Raw genomic sequence first — 17,633 nt, forward strand, 5'->3', positions numbered from 1 at the left:
TCACTGCATTTGTTCAGTACGTCCCTGGCGAAACCGACGACTAGAAAAAGGTCTCAACGCTGGCGAGCTCTGTGAAGCCGAACGAAACACACACCGTTTTCGGCAAGCGAAGTTAACGCATTTATCCGTATTGTGTAAACGAATTTTATACGAAATTTGTTAAAACCAGCAAATATAACCTACGTTCATTTTTTAAGTAGTGTTTATTTAACGATCAGTCCATTCACACGTTTCATGGTCCTTCGAGCCGGATTGTCCTTGGTGGGTACATGTCTCCACTTAAACGAATAGTTTTGTATTTCAGCAATTCGATTACTCACGAAAGGTTTTAGTAAACTCGGTGTTGACCGTAACCACCCAAGTACAATAGTTGAATCTGACCAACAAATTATCTTATCAAACTTAATATCTAACGCATTTAATGCCTTTGTCATAATTTGAGACAAAATAAAGGCTGCGCATAATTCTTACCTCGGCATTGTCAACGTTTTTAATGGTGCTACCTTTGATTTGGAGAATAGTAAATTGCAAACCGTTTTGTTTTTAGAATTTTTTGATAAAACATATACGCATGCTCCATAACTAGACTCTGAAGCGTCAGAGAATCCATGTAAAGAAATAGAGATGGGTTGCTCACAGATAACTTTACGTTCAATAAGAATTTTATTTAGAATATCTAACTCGGATGAAAATTCCAACCAGGAATCAAGAATTCGTTTAGGAAGTGGCTGATCCCATGTAAGGTTCTCAGCCTAAAGTTTTTGCATTAAAACCTTCGCGATTATAATGCAAGGTGAAGTCAAACCTAAGGGATCAAATATGGACGCAATTTTTGACAAGATGACACGTTTTGTAATTTTTTTTGTATTTCCTTTGTGTGGAAGAGATATTTTGTAAGTGAGGATATCTTGATTGGAAGACCAAAGAAGACCTAAAATTTTGCTATTATTGTCTTTATTTTCAGAAAATTCGATTATATTCTCTGATTGCTCATTTTTGAGATCCTTTAAGACTTCCTCACTATTGGACTTCCGTTTTCGCATTTCAAAGCCTCGCTTTAACAAAATTTCAGGAAGTTTTTTGACAATTAACTTTGCTTGTTCAATCGAATCTAAACTTGTTAGCAAATCATCGACGTACATGTCATTTTTGATGATTTTAGCAATTTCAGAAAATTCATCCGAACACTCATTCGCTACCTCGCATAAGCTTCGTATTGCTAAAAACGAACCCGATGTAGTACCGTATATGACCGTGTTTAATTCGTACGTTTTTATCGATTCGTTCGGGTTAGACCGCCACACAATTTTTTGCAAACGCCTTTGCTCTGGTTTAATTAAGACTTGACGATACATCATATGTATATCACCAGATAAAACAAAGGGTCGCATACGAAATCTCAATATGATCGAAAGTAAATCTGACTGTATTACCGGGCCTACCATCTGCAAATTATTGACTACCCTCAATTTAGTACTCGAGCTTGATTCTCTAAGTACCCCGTGATGTGGCAGATAGTAGTCAGGTGCATTATCGGAAACTTGATCCGAAACTTCGGTCATGTGACCAAGCTCTTCGTACTCGCGTAAGAAATCATTATACATTTTTCGAAAAGTCTCGTTAAAAAAAAGTTTTCGTTCTAAACTAACCAGTCGCTTGATAGCTGTTTCGCGAGAGTTACCGAGTTTGCACGGAGAATCTTTTAACGGAAAAGAAACCACGTATCTTCCCTCAGGGGAGAATTCCAAATTTTCCATGAAATGTTTTTCGCATAATACTTCCTCGACCGACCATGGATTTTTCTGAGAAATTTCCTCTACTTCCCAAAATTTTGACAATTGATTTTGTAAAATAATATTTTTACTTAAATTGCATCGAGTTTTATGTGAAATTGAATGGTACGACGAATCTAAAGGACCCGTTACGACCCATCCGAGATGAGTATTTTGTAAAACTGGCCCGTGTTTTAATAAAAGGATCTTGCCTTCACTCAAAAGATTCCAAAAAACTTCTGCACCGATTAACATGTCAATCTTTTGAGGTCTTTCAAAATGAGGATCAGCTAATTGAATATGTGAAGGAATATTCAATCTGTCACGACTTATTAACGTATCGGGTAAATCATTTGTGATTTTTTCTATAATAAAACATGCCAGATCAAAACAATATGTATTTATGGTAGAACGAACTTTTAAAAAACATTTTTCCGTCGCATGAGAAATTTTACCGTTTATACCAGATATGGTTAAATTCGTCTTGATTTTTGGTAAATTCAATTTTTTATAGAGTTCATAAGTTATATAACTTGATTGCGACCCTGAATCAAGCAGTATTCGGGCATTAATGAATTCACCGTCAACATTTTGAACATTTACAACGGCCGTACACAAAAGAGCATTTTCTGACGCAGAAAGATTGCAACTTGAATTTTGGTGAACAACCGTATCACTTTCTGGAGACTGCGCACTGAAAGTTGCCGTTTTTTCTTTCGAAATATGAAGAATGGTATTATGTTTAGCTCCGCATAGTTTACAGCCTGTCCATTTACAATCTTTTGTCGAATGATTTGGACGTAAACAGTTATTACATAAATGTAATTCTTTTACTTTATTTATTCTATCAAATATAGAAAATTTCAAGAAATCAGGACAGTAAAAAAGACTGTGATTTTGTTTACATAAAAAACAAACATAAGTTTTTGGTTTAACTCCATATGAATTATAAGAAACATTATTGTCTTCTATCTTTTCGAATAAAGTTCGAAAAAAGAGAAATTATTTTCGCGATTCACAACACGGTTGTCGCGCGTATTTGATCGTACTTCATTATCGCGTTCGTATTTATTTTTATGGAGATTCATTTCCATATTTTCAAGCAAATCTGCCCGTTCTTTTAGAAAGTTTTTGAAAAACTCTAAAGTACACGAATTCTTTTGTTTCGCACGTATTCTTTCCCATTCGCGGGCTGTATTATGGTCTAACTTACTTGATATGACGTATATAATCAAAGTGTCCCAATGTTCAGTGGGCTCACCTAATTGATTTAAAGAATTCAAATGCTTAAAAAGATTGTCGCTTAAATCTCGAATCTTAGCTGCTGACTCAGTAGATAGTGCATTTATATTAAAAATTGCACCAATGTGGTTTTGGATTAAAAGGTTCGAATTGTTAAAACGATCGCATAAAGTTTTCCAGGCGATTCCATAATTTGCCGCGCAAAATTATATAGACTGTATAACCTGTGTAGCGGAACCAACCAGAGAGGCCCATAAATATAGTGAAATTTTTGAATTCCATTAATTTTGGGATTTTCATGAATAAGGGAAGCGAAAATATCCCGGAAATCTAGCCACGTTTGAAATGAGCCATCAAATTTTGGCAATTTTATTTCTGGCAATTTAATACCTTCAGAAATATCGGCATTAGACTGACTTGCTGAATGATTAGATACTAAATCGAGGTCGATTACTGGGTCGTCTTTTTTTAAATTAAATTTTTCGTATATTGTTTTTGCTAGCGATATACTAACATAATATCGTGTATGAAATTCCTCGCGTTCTGACAGCTGAGAATCAAGGTCATCGCAATTTAATTCAACGTCGTTTTGAATATCATCAAAAGTTACTAACAAAAACTCAGCATCGCGTATTCGTTGTTCCAACTCAAGGACCTTAACACGCTCAACTGTTTGGACGCCTGCTTGTTGGCTTTCAAATAATTTTACATATTTTTCAAAAACTGCCCTTTATAGAGCCTCGTTTTTTTACCAACAATTTAAATTCTTCGCTTTCTGTGACAGACATTTTACCAAGTAAAGAAAGAAAAATGCAGTAAAAAAAAATTACTTTAACATAAAATACCTAAAACACTTAAAAAAAAAAGAAAAAATATCCTAAAATTAAATAAAACACAAATTTATGTATTTATTTTTTTTAAAAACAAAAATCGGATAAATTTTTTAAGCCGGCAGATCTAGTTTCGCGAGGTGTACGTCCAGCAAATTTAATCAATTCAGACATGTAGTGGCATGGCCCTAAATGGCTTTTAGGTGATGAAAGGGATTGGCCTGTCAATATTTATGCAAATAAGGATTTACCAGAAATTCGAATCTGTTCATTTATATCCACAATTCCTAACAGGAGTTTTCCATTCGAACGTTTTTCAAGTCTTGTTCGTTTAAAACGAACCGCAGCCTATATCTTTCGTTTCTATGAGAATTGCAAAAAGCCACCAAAAGATCGGGTATTTACCCATTTAACCGTAGCTGAAATCAATACGAGTTTTACTAAAATTCTTAAGGTTGTGCAAATAGAATCTTTTCCTGAGGATTACTTTATTTTATCGAAAAAACGACAATTATCATCTAATAGCAAAATTCTAAGTCTTAATCCGTTCTTGGATGATGATGACCTCATAAGAGTTGGAGGGAGACTGTCAAACTCAAATTATTCATACTCGAAAAAATATCCCATACTCTTATCACCGCATCACCATTTAACAAAATTAGTCGCAAAATTCGAACATGACAATTTGATGCATGCTGGACCGCAACTTTTATTATCGCACCTTCGTGATAACTTTTGGCCTATTTCTGGTCGCAGTCTTGTTCGGAAGGTAGTTCACGATTGCGTAAGGTGCGCTAGATACGATTCCAATAATTATCAGCCCATTATGGGAGATTTGCCTGTGTCACGGGTTCAAGCAGCTTTGCCGTTCGTCAAAACCGGAGTCGATTATTCAGGTCCTTATTTAATAAAAGATAGACGCGGCAGAGGATGTAAGGTCATAAAGTGCTGGGTCGCAGTGTTTGTTTGTTTCAGCACAAGAGCCATACATCTTGAAATGGTTTTATCATTAAGTTCCGAGGATTTTCTACAAGCGTTTTACAGGTTCATTAATCGTCGTGGAAAACCTTTGGAAGTATTTTCCGACAATGGGACTAATTTTACCAGGTCAAATAAAGAAATTCAATTATTGGGCAAATTTCTACAAGAAAACAATTCAATTATTGCAGAATCAATAGCGAACATTGGAATAAAGTGGCACTTTATTCCCGCGAATTCGCCCCATTTTGGAGGCATATGGGAGGCGGGTGTTAAGAGCCTAAAACATCACCTTAAAAGAGTTTTGGGGTCATATACGTTGTTTCTTTTTGATTTTCAGACAATGCTTATTCGTGTCGAAGGCGTGTTAAATTCCCGTCCTATATGTCCTTTAAGTTCCAACCCCGATGATTTCTCCGCTCTCACACCTTCACATTTCCTCATCGGAAGATCTACTTTAAACGTATTGGAACCATCAGTCATTCATTTACCCGACAACCGACTTTCTCAGTACCAACTTTTGCAGAAAATTCATGAACAATTCTGGAACAGATGGCACCGAGAGTACATAAGTGAGATGCAGCTCAGAAATAAATGGAAAAGATCTACTGGCAGCCTCAACATTGGACAGTTAGTGTTAATAAAAGACAATTCATTACCTCCTATGCGATGGCGTCTTGGAAGAGTAATTAACCTTATCAGCGGAAAGGACGGAGTATCTCGAGTTGCCTATTTGCAAACGCAAGATGGTATGTTGTCCCGAGCAGTTACCCGATTGTGTCCATTGCCTGTTGAAAGTGTACCCTTTCAAGACGGGGGGCATGTTCAGTACGTCCCTGGCGAAACCGACGACTAGAAAAAGGTCTCAACGCTGGCGAGCTCTGTGAAGCCGAACGAAACACACACCGTTTTCGGCAAGCGAAGTTAACGCATTTATCCGTATTGTGTAAACGAATTTTATACGAAATTTGTTAAAACCAGCAAATATAACCTACGTTCATTTTTTAAGTAGTGTTTATTTAACGATCAGTCCATTCACACGTTTCAGCATTATACACCAAGAAGCCCTCTGTTCTAAAAAAAATGAATTTCAAAATGCCATAAAAGTGGTAGTTTCGACTGTGAATTTCATAAAATCACGAGGACTTAATTACAGACAATTCAAACAATTCCTTGATGACATCGAAAGCGAATACGGAGATTTACTGTATTATACAGAAGTAAGGTAGCTAAGTCGTGGATTGACATTGGAACGATTTCTAAATTTAATAGAAGAAATTGGAATATTTCTGGCGGAAAAGCAAAGGGATGTTCGGAACTTAAAAATCCTGATTGGTTGTGTGATTTGACTTTTTTAGTTGACATTACAAATCATTTGAAAATTCAACAAAACTGCGATTAATTTCAGATGTGTAGAAAACCTAGATATTTTGATTCAATCTTTTCAAAACATATTTTCGGAGTTTAAAAAGTAAAACCTCTGTTGGACATATTCAGCAATTCTTTCACAATTTCAATTAAAAATGCGCCAAAGTTGATGCAGTTAGAAATTAATGACATTTAAAATGATCAAGATTTACGCGACAAATTCAACGAAGGAGACTTGCTGAACTTTTACCGCTGCATTGATAAAAATATGTACAAAGAGTTGCGCATAAACGCTCTGAAATGTACCAGCTTATTTGGTTCTACCTATATATGTGAACAAACTTTTTCAATACTAAATAATAATAAAACAAAAAATCGAAACCGCCTTGCAAATGAAAGTTTGGAAGCAGTTTTACGTGTTGCTACAACTAAATTTCAGCCAAATGTATAAAAGATTGTAAGCACTATGCAGTGCCACGCTTCAAATTAAGAAATTCTTTTTCAATTTTAATAAATTATTATCAATTTTTTATTGTCTTTATTTACCTGTACTTCTGGCGGCCGGCCCGCCATCAGTTCATGATTTGCTCGAGTGGCCCCTATAATATAGTATATATAGTATATATATAATATAGTCTTAATAAGTCTGTGCAACCATGGTTTAGATCATAGTCAAGAAGACATTGTAGGCGTTCATTGGAGATTTCTATCAACTTGGCTGTTTGGAATAAAAGTATTGTTTGTGGTTCTCAGCAGTCGGTTTTCCCCTTGCTCTATCTTAAGCATGTACCGCGAGTTGGTTTCCATAACATAATAATAATCTGCTTTATTGTCAAACAAATTTAGTAGACAAAGCTAATAAAATAATAAAAAAAAACTACAAAAAATAAACAAAACAAAAGATCACAATACATAAAACAAAATATAAATACTCATAAATATATACTATACTATAAATCTTTGTACAATAAAACAAAAATTGTATGCGGTCACAATATATAAGTTTCGTATATAGTCTTATTACAAAACAATATAAAATTAAAAAATCAAACATCGATCGCTAATGATGTCGGTGGATTCCAGGCTTTGTGGGGAGATCTCAATGGGTATGAGAAGGCGTTGATAGTTTGTTAACCTGTTAACCCTAACCGTTCTACATATTGCCCTTAAGATTAGTATTATTTGCCCCCATATATTTTCTCTAATTTACTAATATAGATCCAGACTATGTTCATAGACCTTACATATGAGGTAACCCCATAAATATATACAGAGTCGATAGGTCAGAGCCCCGTATTCTTAAAATCGCTTTATTAAGGAATAATTCTTGAAGAGCTTCATTTTTGTGTTCTTCATGTCACTCTTCATATTAGTGGTGTCCCACAGAGTAGCATTTTGTTTGCAGATGATGTTGTTATATCAACGTCGACTGGTGACTTAGAAGAACTATCTAGAGGTTCAACCGGGGTAGTTGACCGAATGATAAATAACTATCAGTAGCAGGAGCGGCCTAGTGCTTAATGAGTCAAAAACGGAAATAATATTTTTTAGTTTTACCAATTTGAATTAAAGCTTGCTTGTTAAAATGCATAACAAAACCATAGAAGAAAATAAGGTTGTCAAGTAATTAGGAATATTAATCGATGAACATCTTAGTTGGTCTTATCATGTAGATATGGTTTTAAAGAAATTATCAATTTATGCCTATGTGATCTGGCAGTTACGTAATAAAATCGATATTAGCCTGATACTTCTTTATTACTATGGTTATGTCCAGTCATGTTTGTCATATGGCATAAGGGGGTAACTGTTCTAGAAGTGATGAGGTTCTTACGGCTCAGAAAAAAATAATTAGAACTATTTTATTTAAGCCTTATACATTTTCTTGTAGAACACTCTTTCCAGACTTGAAAATTATGCCATTTCCTTGCCTTTTTATTTTCAACTCGGTCATGCATATAAAGCGTAACCTGTCTGACTATTCTTTGTCTAGATGTACCCACCACAGATGTAAATAGCTCCGCACGTGCGGAGCTTTATAGAGCTTTTATACGGTAACAGAATATTTATATTGCAGCGTCTCATCCTTACTCCCATAATTCGTATTTGTTTGTTTATTAAAAGCTGTAGTTTTCCTATATTCTTAGTCTTTAGTTAATTGTGGATTTTTTATTGTTTGTTCTTAAAGCTTTCTTTTTTAAAAAGTTAAAAGTTGTATGTTTAGGTCTTATAATTTTATTTTTTGACCTTATCCGATACTTATTTGTATGAGCCTATGGAAATAAATATTTGAGTATTGAGCATTTTTTCAGTCATATGGCACCATCCTGCTAAAGCCACGTTTCTTAGTCAAAAAAAGCATTAAAACTCATCGAATCAAAATCTTCCAAAATCCAAAAGCTCCAATCCATCCAAAGTAAAACAAATTGAATTCTTATTCTTTATTTTAGATATTTTTATTGAAGTGAATGAACACGTAATGAAACCTTTGGAAGAATATATGCTATTTACGAAAACTGGAGCTGAAAAAGTGAACGTGTCAAACTCGCATGGAGTGAGAAGCGCTCAATGTAGTGCAGATTTCGATGTTGTACATGAAAAAGCTCCTGGAACTCCCAATTTAAACATAAGTCAGGTATAAATTTAATGTTAAGTTAGTGATTGAAATTAATTAATATTGAAATCTGGAACACTAATTTACATTTTTTTATATCATAGGGTAAGGACAAAACCTGGGTCCAAGACGCTCCGCAACGAATTCTTTACACATCATTTTATGCAACTGACAAAGTTGAGGAAGATAATGTGGAACAACTTATAATAATAGTGCTGGCATCGTTTTTCGTTCTCGTACTTATTTGTATAAGCTACGATGTCTATCGCACCAATAAAAGATACAAAGAACGAAAAGAGTTTGAAACTGACGCAAATATTTTAATGTCTAAACAACAGGCGGCCATCATGCTACAAGAAAATAGTAAACCGGTAAGTGCCTAACGAACGTACTGATATAATAAATATAATAAACGAACGAAACGAACCTACTGATATAATAAATTATTCTTTTCCTGGCAATATTTAGACAGAATCTGTAGATTTGAAGGAAAAAATACAAAGAAATGGCGAACCACCGAACACTTCCGAAAAACAAAATGGTAATGGTATTCCCAATGGTACAAAAAATGAGATGACACCTATAGTGGAGGAACTGCCTTTAAAGAGAGCAGACAGTAAAAGGGAAAAACCCCAAAAGAGGATTAGTTTTAGAGGTTTAAATATTAATAGAACAACTCTAGTAGTTTTTATCTAATTGTTACTGGTCTCCTATATTAGATAGTGCAAGCGAGTTAACCTGGGACACGCCAGACGAGACTTCTGAAATTTTAAGTCCGACTATTGAAGAGGAAGAAGAAGACGAGGAGCAGACAGATGAAGAAACAGATATCTCAAATGTTGTAAGTAAAGATAACAACCTTAATCGCATGGCACCCATGAGCTCTATAAGTGAAGTTTCTTTGGCTGATAGGAAATCTTTGGTAAGCACGATATATATGCTTTTAAATGTGATCTGCATGTGCTCGTTAACTGGTATAAAGTATTTTAGCATATCAGGAGAAAATCCGCTTGTTTTTTTATTTATAACCATTGTATTATAAGGCTTACTGCTAAAAAGTTCATCTCAGAGAATAAGCTAGTTTGTATCTACTCCTAAAGTTTTGTAATATTTCTCTTTGAACTGTTTGTGAAGGTATGATAAGTGCTAAGTTTCCGACCAAAGTTTCCGGCCTCATAATCTGTAATTACAATAATAAAAGTTTTCTCCGACTTGAATTTTTTAACGGACAGAAAACTCTTTTGGAAGGGGATTCCCATTTATATGAGATGAAGTTATTAGCTTCCGGTGTTATTGCCTCTTCGTGGCTTGATAATCCCTTAACACAATAATTTCGAATGTTCTTTTATTATTTTTTCATTCCTAGATTACGATATCGATTAAATGGTCACTTATTACTTCAGAAAAGACAGGTATCTCTTTGCTAATGCCTGATTAAAATGTACGGACTAAAATGTATAAGCTTTTTTTAAGTTCGATAGAAGCCTTGTAGGGTTTGTATTAAATTCTGCATCCTGTAATTGCAGTACATCTCAATGTTTCGTAATAATAACTCGAATATAATTTGTTTAGGTTCTGTTTACTATTTTACATTGGTCATAGGTATAAAGTATTGTCTAGCCATTGCTTGCCTTTGTTTATCCGAAAATCTGTTTTGTAAACACCATGACATATTTTTCCTTATCCATTTCATTCTAACCTTGAATTGTTTCTTCTTTAAAAAAATAATATACGTATATATATTTAATAAAAATAAGTGGTTTGTTATTAAAAATATCCTTCTACATGGATTTGAAATTATCAGAAAATCAACGATAAAATGCCCTAAGATATTTCAAAAATTCATTCTATTCGATGCAGTTGCTAGAAGAAAATATTTTTTATAAATTGGTATGCGTAATGTAGGATTGTATCAATACAAGATTATATTGTAAGTAGGAGTGCTGAGTTCAAAGTGGCTAATGTTGATCCTCTAAAAAGAGACTATAGCTGTCATTAAGGCTATTACGGCCGATAAGATGAGCTCCTAACTAGTAGTGGAGGGTATAAATGTTCTAGATGAACTGGTGACGAAAGGCAGCAATTTTCTGTTGATCTGGGTGCTCGGCCACTCAGAAAATTGTGATAATGAGGAGTCAGACTTCTTTGCTAGACTGCAACCTACAAAACTGCCACTAAAATGTGTGTGCTATGGATAGATATTACTTGTTTATAATCTTGTGATGTAAGTTGTCTCTGGTTGAGTAGAATAAAACTTTGATCTTCTTTTTAGTTGCTAGCCTCACATATGTATCGGGATATCATAAATTCTTCTTGCCGATGAATGTCAATCTTGCACATTCTGAGATTGGAAAGCCAATCGTTGCCACAATGTGGTCAGTGTATCTTGAGCCGGATTCTCACGAGTGGTGTACTCGGCAAGTCGACCTATTTCTTAACCTATACGCATAAACTTGGGAAATTATTGCTGACGGCAAATAATGACTAATAGTTAAAAAAAAATGTAGAAAAATAGTTTTAGTTACGGAGATAAACGACTTATTAATTAAAATTTCAAAAAAAAAAACGTAAATTTTCCAAAATAAATGTTTATTTAACTATTATAGTAACTGTTCGAAGTTATTTCCATGACTTTTAATACATAATTGAATACGGCTAATCCAAGAGTTGCAGACAGCAGCTAATCCAGGTTGTAGTCGAATTTCCTCGGCGGCAGCAAATATCCGATTTCTTAATTCTTGTTCATTGTCAACTTCGGTTACATACACCAGAGATTTTAGGTGGCCCCAAAAATAAAAGTCAAGCGGATTAAGGTCGGGTGATCGAGGAGGCCATCCAATTGGACCACCTCGGCCTATCCATCGTTCGGGGCACATTCGATCAAAACGCCGTCGCACTGGTCGCGCAAAATGCGGTGGAGCATCACACTTACACCTACAGAGTAAGTAAGTTCTGCCTAATGTGAAGAGGGACTTCTTCAAGGAGTATCGGCAAATTTTGTCCCAAGAATTGTAAATAAAGAGCATCAGTTAGACGATTATCCAAAATAAAAGGGCCAATTCCAGCCCACACATTTAGTGAAAGTCATTGTTGAAAGTTTGTTCGCCGAATGGCATGCGGATTTTCAACTGCCCAAAAATGCGTGTTGCGAAAATTGTGAATACCATTGCGTGTGAAAATTGCTTCATCCGTAGCTAAAATGTTCCTGGTAAAGTTTGGGTTTACTCGAGGTGCATGATCCCTTGGAAGTAAAGCTGGTACCCTTTGGACGTGAAATGGATACAGTAATTCATGCCTTAAAATTCGCCAAACTGTGACTGGTGATAATCCAAATTGCGTTGCAATTGTTCTAGTGCTTATGTCAGGATGCTCTTCGATGGTATCTAAAATCAAATTCTCCAGATTTAAAATGCGCCTAGGTCTAATGGCTCCACCATGTTGCCCTGGCCTCGGCCGCAAATTTCCAATTTCTCTACCCCGCTGAACCACATGCAAAAAAGCTTCACGCGACGGATGATACCTATGAGGAAACCTTTGTGCATAAAGATTAGCTGCAGCCACACTGTTTTGTCTTGATTCCCCGTATGTCAGTAACATGTCCATTAGTTCCTCATTTGAAAAATTATGCTGCATAATTTTATTAAAAAACGAAATACGACCACAACTGTATCAACTGATAGCAAAGTAGGTACTACTAAACATAATAAACATCATCCGGACTTGTTTACTTCTTAATTTGAAAACAAAATTCCACCTGATAAAGTTATTACATTTTTGTGAAAAATAAAAAAGAATTATCTCAGAAACTAAAAATATAATTTCCCAAGTTTATGTGTATAGGTTAAGAAACACCCTGTATTTTGCCTTTTACAAATAAAAGCGTTCACACGACGTGTACGAACAATTGGACCAACAACATATACGCCTGGACACTGGTTTATTTAACATTCCAATGTAACCACGATAGATGTCGGCTGTAATATCGTCGCGGCTTCTGTAGCTTTTGTTGTAATGAGTGCATGTTATTTCAAATTAAGGAGAAAAAAAATATATAAGAAAAAAAGATGGTGGGTGGTTTCTTTAGAGAGAAGTCGACAGAGGTAAATATGTGTTCCTATATATTAATCTTGATAATTCCCTATTTTCATTTTATTTTATTCTGGAAAACTCTACCTATATTCGTTTTTTTTGTAAAAAATATGTATTATTTAACACGTACCTATTCTACTGGCTTCTAAATACGAAATGAACAGTAGTAGCGAAATGAATAATGTTTAGACGTATCGTGTGAATGCGCCAGAAATATATATGAGTACAGACTTGTCAAGTCTACGCCACACTGACGATTCCTTTGACTTGCCACGATTTTACCGACAAACGACGGGAAAACGGCCAGCACTCGCCAGTGACAAGTAATTGCACAAGTAAAGCATTCACACAGTTATACACAGTATGACAAGTTTACGCAATTGATAAATATTGGCCAGATACACCACCCGTGAGAATCCGGCTTTGTGGGAGATCTATTTCAGCCTCTTTTACTTGCCATGCCTCCTTATATCGCAATCTTCTCAAGACCGTTTCTTCGAGAGACATATCTAAAATAGCCTATTATTTTATCTGTTATCTGCGTTCTCAGTCTTTTCTTAATAATAAATTATTTTCATATTGTCTAAGGATTTCTGAGCATACGTCTGCAGCAAAACATCTCGAATGCGTCTATGCCCTTTTTGTCAGTTTCCTTAACAGTCCAACACTTCGCTGCATAGACGGAAATCGGGAAGACTAGGCATTTAACCAGTGGTGACTTTTCTAGAGTTTAGTCAGTTTAGTCATTGCATTTGTCGCGATAGCTGACTTACATTAAATTTCCTCAGTGCTTCCGCAAGTATTGGTTAATAAAAACCCAGGTATAACGTATAGTTGTAACGGCGATATTATTTATTTCCCTTAGTTGGTTTTGCTTGTTGGCTCCATCTATTACCATGATACCTGTCTTTTTTCGGTTTATTTAGATGTTTTCTATTCTATCTAATAGTTATCCCAATTCCTCTTCAAACCTAGCGAAAATGGTTAAAAAATCTGGTATACCTTAAATTAAAAATTTTCCGCCTATAGTGATACCGATCGTTATATAGATTTTTGATAAGTAGAATGAGGTGGAATGGCACTCTCATTTAAGAGAGAACTTGCCACAACTCCCTCCAATTCACCAGATCAAAGTCTTTGCTATAATCGATAAACCACCTATATGTCGTGATGTTAAATTTCCTGGATTTTTCTATGATCTGCCTTATGTTCAATATTTTCTCTCTAGTGCCGCGTCCTAGAACAAAATATGCCTGTTCTTCTGGAATTTTAGGTAGTAGAAATGGTTTTATCCTTGCTAGTATTATTTGTAACATAATTTTACTGCAATGTGTGATCAGTGCTATTGTGCGGTAGTTGTTGCATATGACCGTTGCTCCTTTTTTATGCAGTAATAGATATATTGTACAGTTCTCTGGCCACGTGTATCTCTTCTTTACTTTTGGGCAAATTCTGTGCATTATATTACTTCGATGGGTATATCATCTATACCAGTGGCTTTCTCGCCTTTTTTTTCTTCTTATTGTTATTTCAACTTCACTTTTGAGTATCTTAGGTTCTTTTTCAAACTGTGTTTCACTCATGTCGGTGATTCCTTTACATCCTCCTCCATCACCAGATTTTCGCATTATTGTCTGACTGTGAGTAAGACGCCGTTCTCAGCTTTGATGGCATTATAGTTTGATACAAAGGAAAGAGTGGTCTACTTTATTTTCTTAAACTTGTTGTTAGTTTCAGCTCCGTTTTTTTGTTTCTTTGTATAATCGATTCAGGCTGTTTTTGTCTTTTTGACAGATTCACTCTATCTCAATATTTAGTACTTGATAGGCTTCTCTTTTAATCTCACGTTTTAGTCTTGAAGCTTTTAGTTATTTCCTTACTTGTACTCTGTACCAAGTAACATATCTGTTATCCACTTTTTCCTCTTTTCTTGTGTGTCATTTGTGATGCCTTTAGCAGCATTATTTAATATAAATTTGGTTCCTGTGATAATGTCAAGTGATTCTTGTGATTCTGCGGCTCGTTTAATCTATGTAACTTTGATATCACTGCTATTGTATATGTGTGATTGTTTCACAGATACCATCTAGAACGTTTATTTATTGTTTTTTTATGCTTCCGTAGTTTCAGGCGTAGATCCGTAGTAATTGATGATTGCTGTTGAAATCCATAGGTCTTAATGTCTTTAACTATAGTTTTCCAGTGAGATTTTATTCGAATGTTATCTCTCTGATTCCTGTATCTGTTGTCAGGTGATATTCAGATATATAAAGGTCTCGGATGTTGCTGAAAGCCCAAGTTAGCAATAAATAGGTTATTTTAATGCAGAAGTGCAGGAGACGCTTTCCTCAAGCATTTCTTTCTCCGAGGCCATATAGACCGACAGTTCCTCATTATCTTCTTTAGTAGCACCAATCTTAGCATCGAAATTATCCAGGATTATGCGGATTTCTCTATTCGGCAGTTTTTCTAGCGACTCTTTTAATTTATTTTAGAACGCATCAATTTCTTCTTTTTTCGCTTCGCTTGTTAGAGCATATATTTGGACTACATTCACATTTCCTGCAGGGGCCTTACATCTTACAACAATTTGTATACTTCATAAAAACAAATAAGGGTGACAAATCCGGGGACGTAGCTGCTCGTTTACTAGTAATCTCCTTATAATACAGCGATAACAGGTCAATATCATCAAGATATTGTCTCACATGTACAGGGTGTTTCAGAACTGTGGGATCAAACTGGGGGTTGTTCAGTGCAACAGAAGAATCCATTTGAGTATAGGAACGCATGTCCGGAAATGCGTCCCTATGCCACTACGGCCCTAAGACGCGTTAACATTTATAAAAAACATTAATTACCTAAATAGGATCTCATGATACCATAACAACATGATACCATAACAACAATTATTTAAAATCAACGCTTATCAATGTCAATTCTCAATGTCATGTTTAAAAATTTTATAGCTTACAATTTTTAAACATTTATTGCTAATGGAAAACTTTACCAATCAAGAATTGGCGGATATACATTGGGCATACGGAGCAACAAACTGCAATGCACGAACAGCATCGCGGTTGTATCATGAGCGTTATCCCGAACGACAGCATCCTGGATACAAAAAGTTTAAGGCATGTTTAAGACCAAGATGCATGATACTGTTGTTGCTCGAACCGTAAGAACGGTCGAATTTGAAGAAGAGGTGCTTCAGCGAGTTGCCGATGAACCATCAAATAGCACACGTGACGTTGCTAAGAATGTGAATACGAGTGACGCTTCTGTCTGGCGGGTATTACACGAGCAACAACTCCATCCTTACCACTTCCAGAAAGTTCAAGGTATGACTGCAGCCGATTATCATCCTAGAGTTCAATTTTGTCGATGGCTTCTGGATCACATCATTGCACAACCAAATTTTTTACGATATGTTTTGTGGACCGATGAAGCCTCTTTTACAAGAGACGGTATTTTTAATAGTAGGAATAGCCATGTTTGAGACGAAGAAAATCCTTATGCAATTTTTCCAAGAAAACATCAGAATCGTTGGTCTGTCAACGTATGGGCAGGCATTGTTGATGATCATTTAATTGGGTATTATATGACGGTATTAATAACATACCGTCTACCGGAACGTTAACAGCACCTATTTATCTGCGTTTCTTGGAGGAAGTTCTCCCAGAACTCCTTGAAAATGTTCCACTAAACGTTAGACAGCAAATGTGGTTTCAGCATGATGGAGCGCCGGCTCACTTTGCTGTACAAGTACGCGAGTATTTCGCTCAGCCGTTTGAGCACCGTTGGATTGCCAGAGGTGGAGCAGTTTCTTGACCTCCTAGGTCACCCGATTTAACGTCGCTCGATTTTTTCTTGTGGGGACATGTAAAGTCTTTAGTCTACGAAACTCTAGTAGAATCAGAGCTAGGCTTAATTGGACGAATAACAGCAGCATTTGAAATCATTCAAAACGAGGATCAAATTTTTAGTGTAGTCCGCCGAAATCATATGCGGCGTTTAAATCGGTGTATTGAGGTTGGAAGAAGATATTTTGAACAATTGTTGTGATGGTATCATATACAAAAGGTAAAAATAAATGCATCAGATCCTATTTAGGTAATTAATATTTTTTTCTAAATTTAAACGCGTCTTAGGGCCGTAGTGGCGTAGTGACACATTTCCGGACATGGGTTCCTATACTCAAATGGATTCTACTGTTGCACTGAACAACCCCTTGAAGTTTCATCCCATAGTTCTTAAACACTTTGTATAATATAACATGAAAGTTATTATACTCTTGATGACAGTTGAACAGTTGAACAACAAGTATTCGAGTTTTGAAAAAAAATCCTTGTTTTCGTTGAAACACCATATATCCATGGAGTATGCATTTTTCACTAATGTTAAATACTGTGAGTTGGGAAAGGTAAATAAAAAATATTGGGAAAAATGTCATAAGAGAAAGTACAGTATATTCTCTGACCTGTGTCAATTGTCGTTTACATCGACAGTTCTTGTATCTAAGGCTTAACCTACATTATGTTGCTAGTATGCGATGCGTTTTGGTCCTGTGACAATTCCTAACCATGCATGTTTAATATTACATTTGCAAGTAAAAATAAGCTACACAAGCGTTTTATACAAAAACCTTTTATGCTTCAAGTTGCTCGTTCTCTCGCTACGATTCTTTCTGATATTTTCTTTTTAAAGCGTATACAGACCGGGTTAAGAAGAAATTTAAAA

The 17,633-nt window shown here is 35.5% G+C and overlaps 1 protein-coding gene across 1 annotated transcript in view; it reads left to right on the top strand.

Moving 5' to 3' along the window:
• Positions 1-17,633, top strand: part of LOC126734779 (axotactin) — a 158,588-nt gene that overhangs the window by 105,446 nt on the left and 35,509 nt on the right. The window contains exons 28-31 of the mRNA XM_050438502.1: positions 8,641-8,825; positions 8,909-9,175; positions 9,273-9,459; positions 9,524-9,726. Coding sequence (XP_050294459.1) covers positions 8,641-8,825; positions 8,909-9,175; positions 9,273-9,459; positions 9,524-9,726 — 842 coding nt within the window. The remainder of the gene's footprint in view (positions 1-8,640; positions 8,826-8,908; positions 9,176-9,272; positions 9,460-9,523; positions 9,727-17,633) is intronic.

The sequence above is a fragment of the Anthonomus grandis genome, chromosome 4 (assembly GCF_022605725.1).
Source record: "Anthonomus grandis grandis chromosome 4, icAntGran1.3, whole genome shotgun sequence".
NCBI classification, from domain to species: domain Eukaryota; kingdom Metazoa; phylum Arthropoda; class Insecta; order Coleoptera; family Curculionidae; genus Anthonomus; species Anthonomus grandis.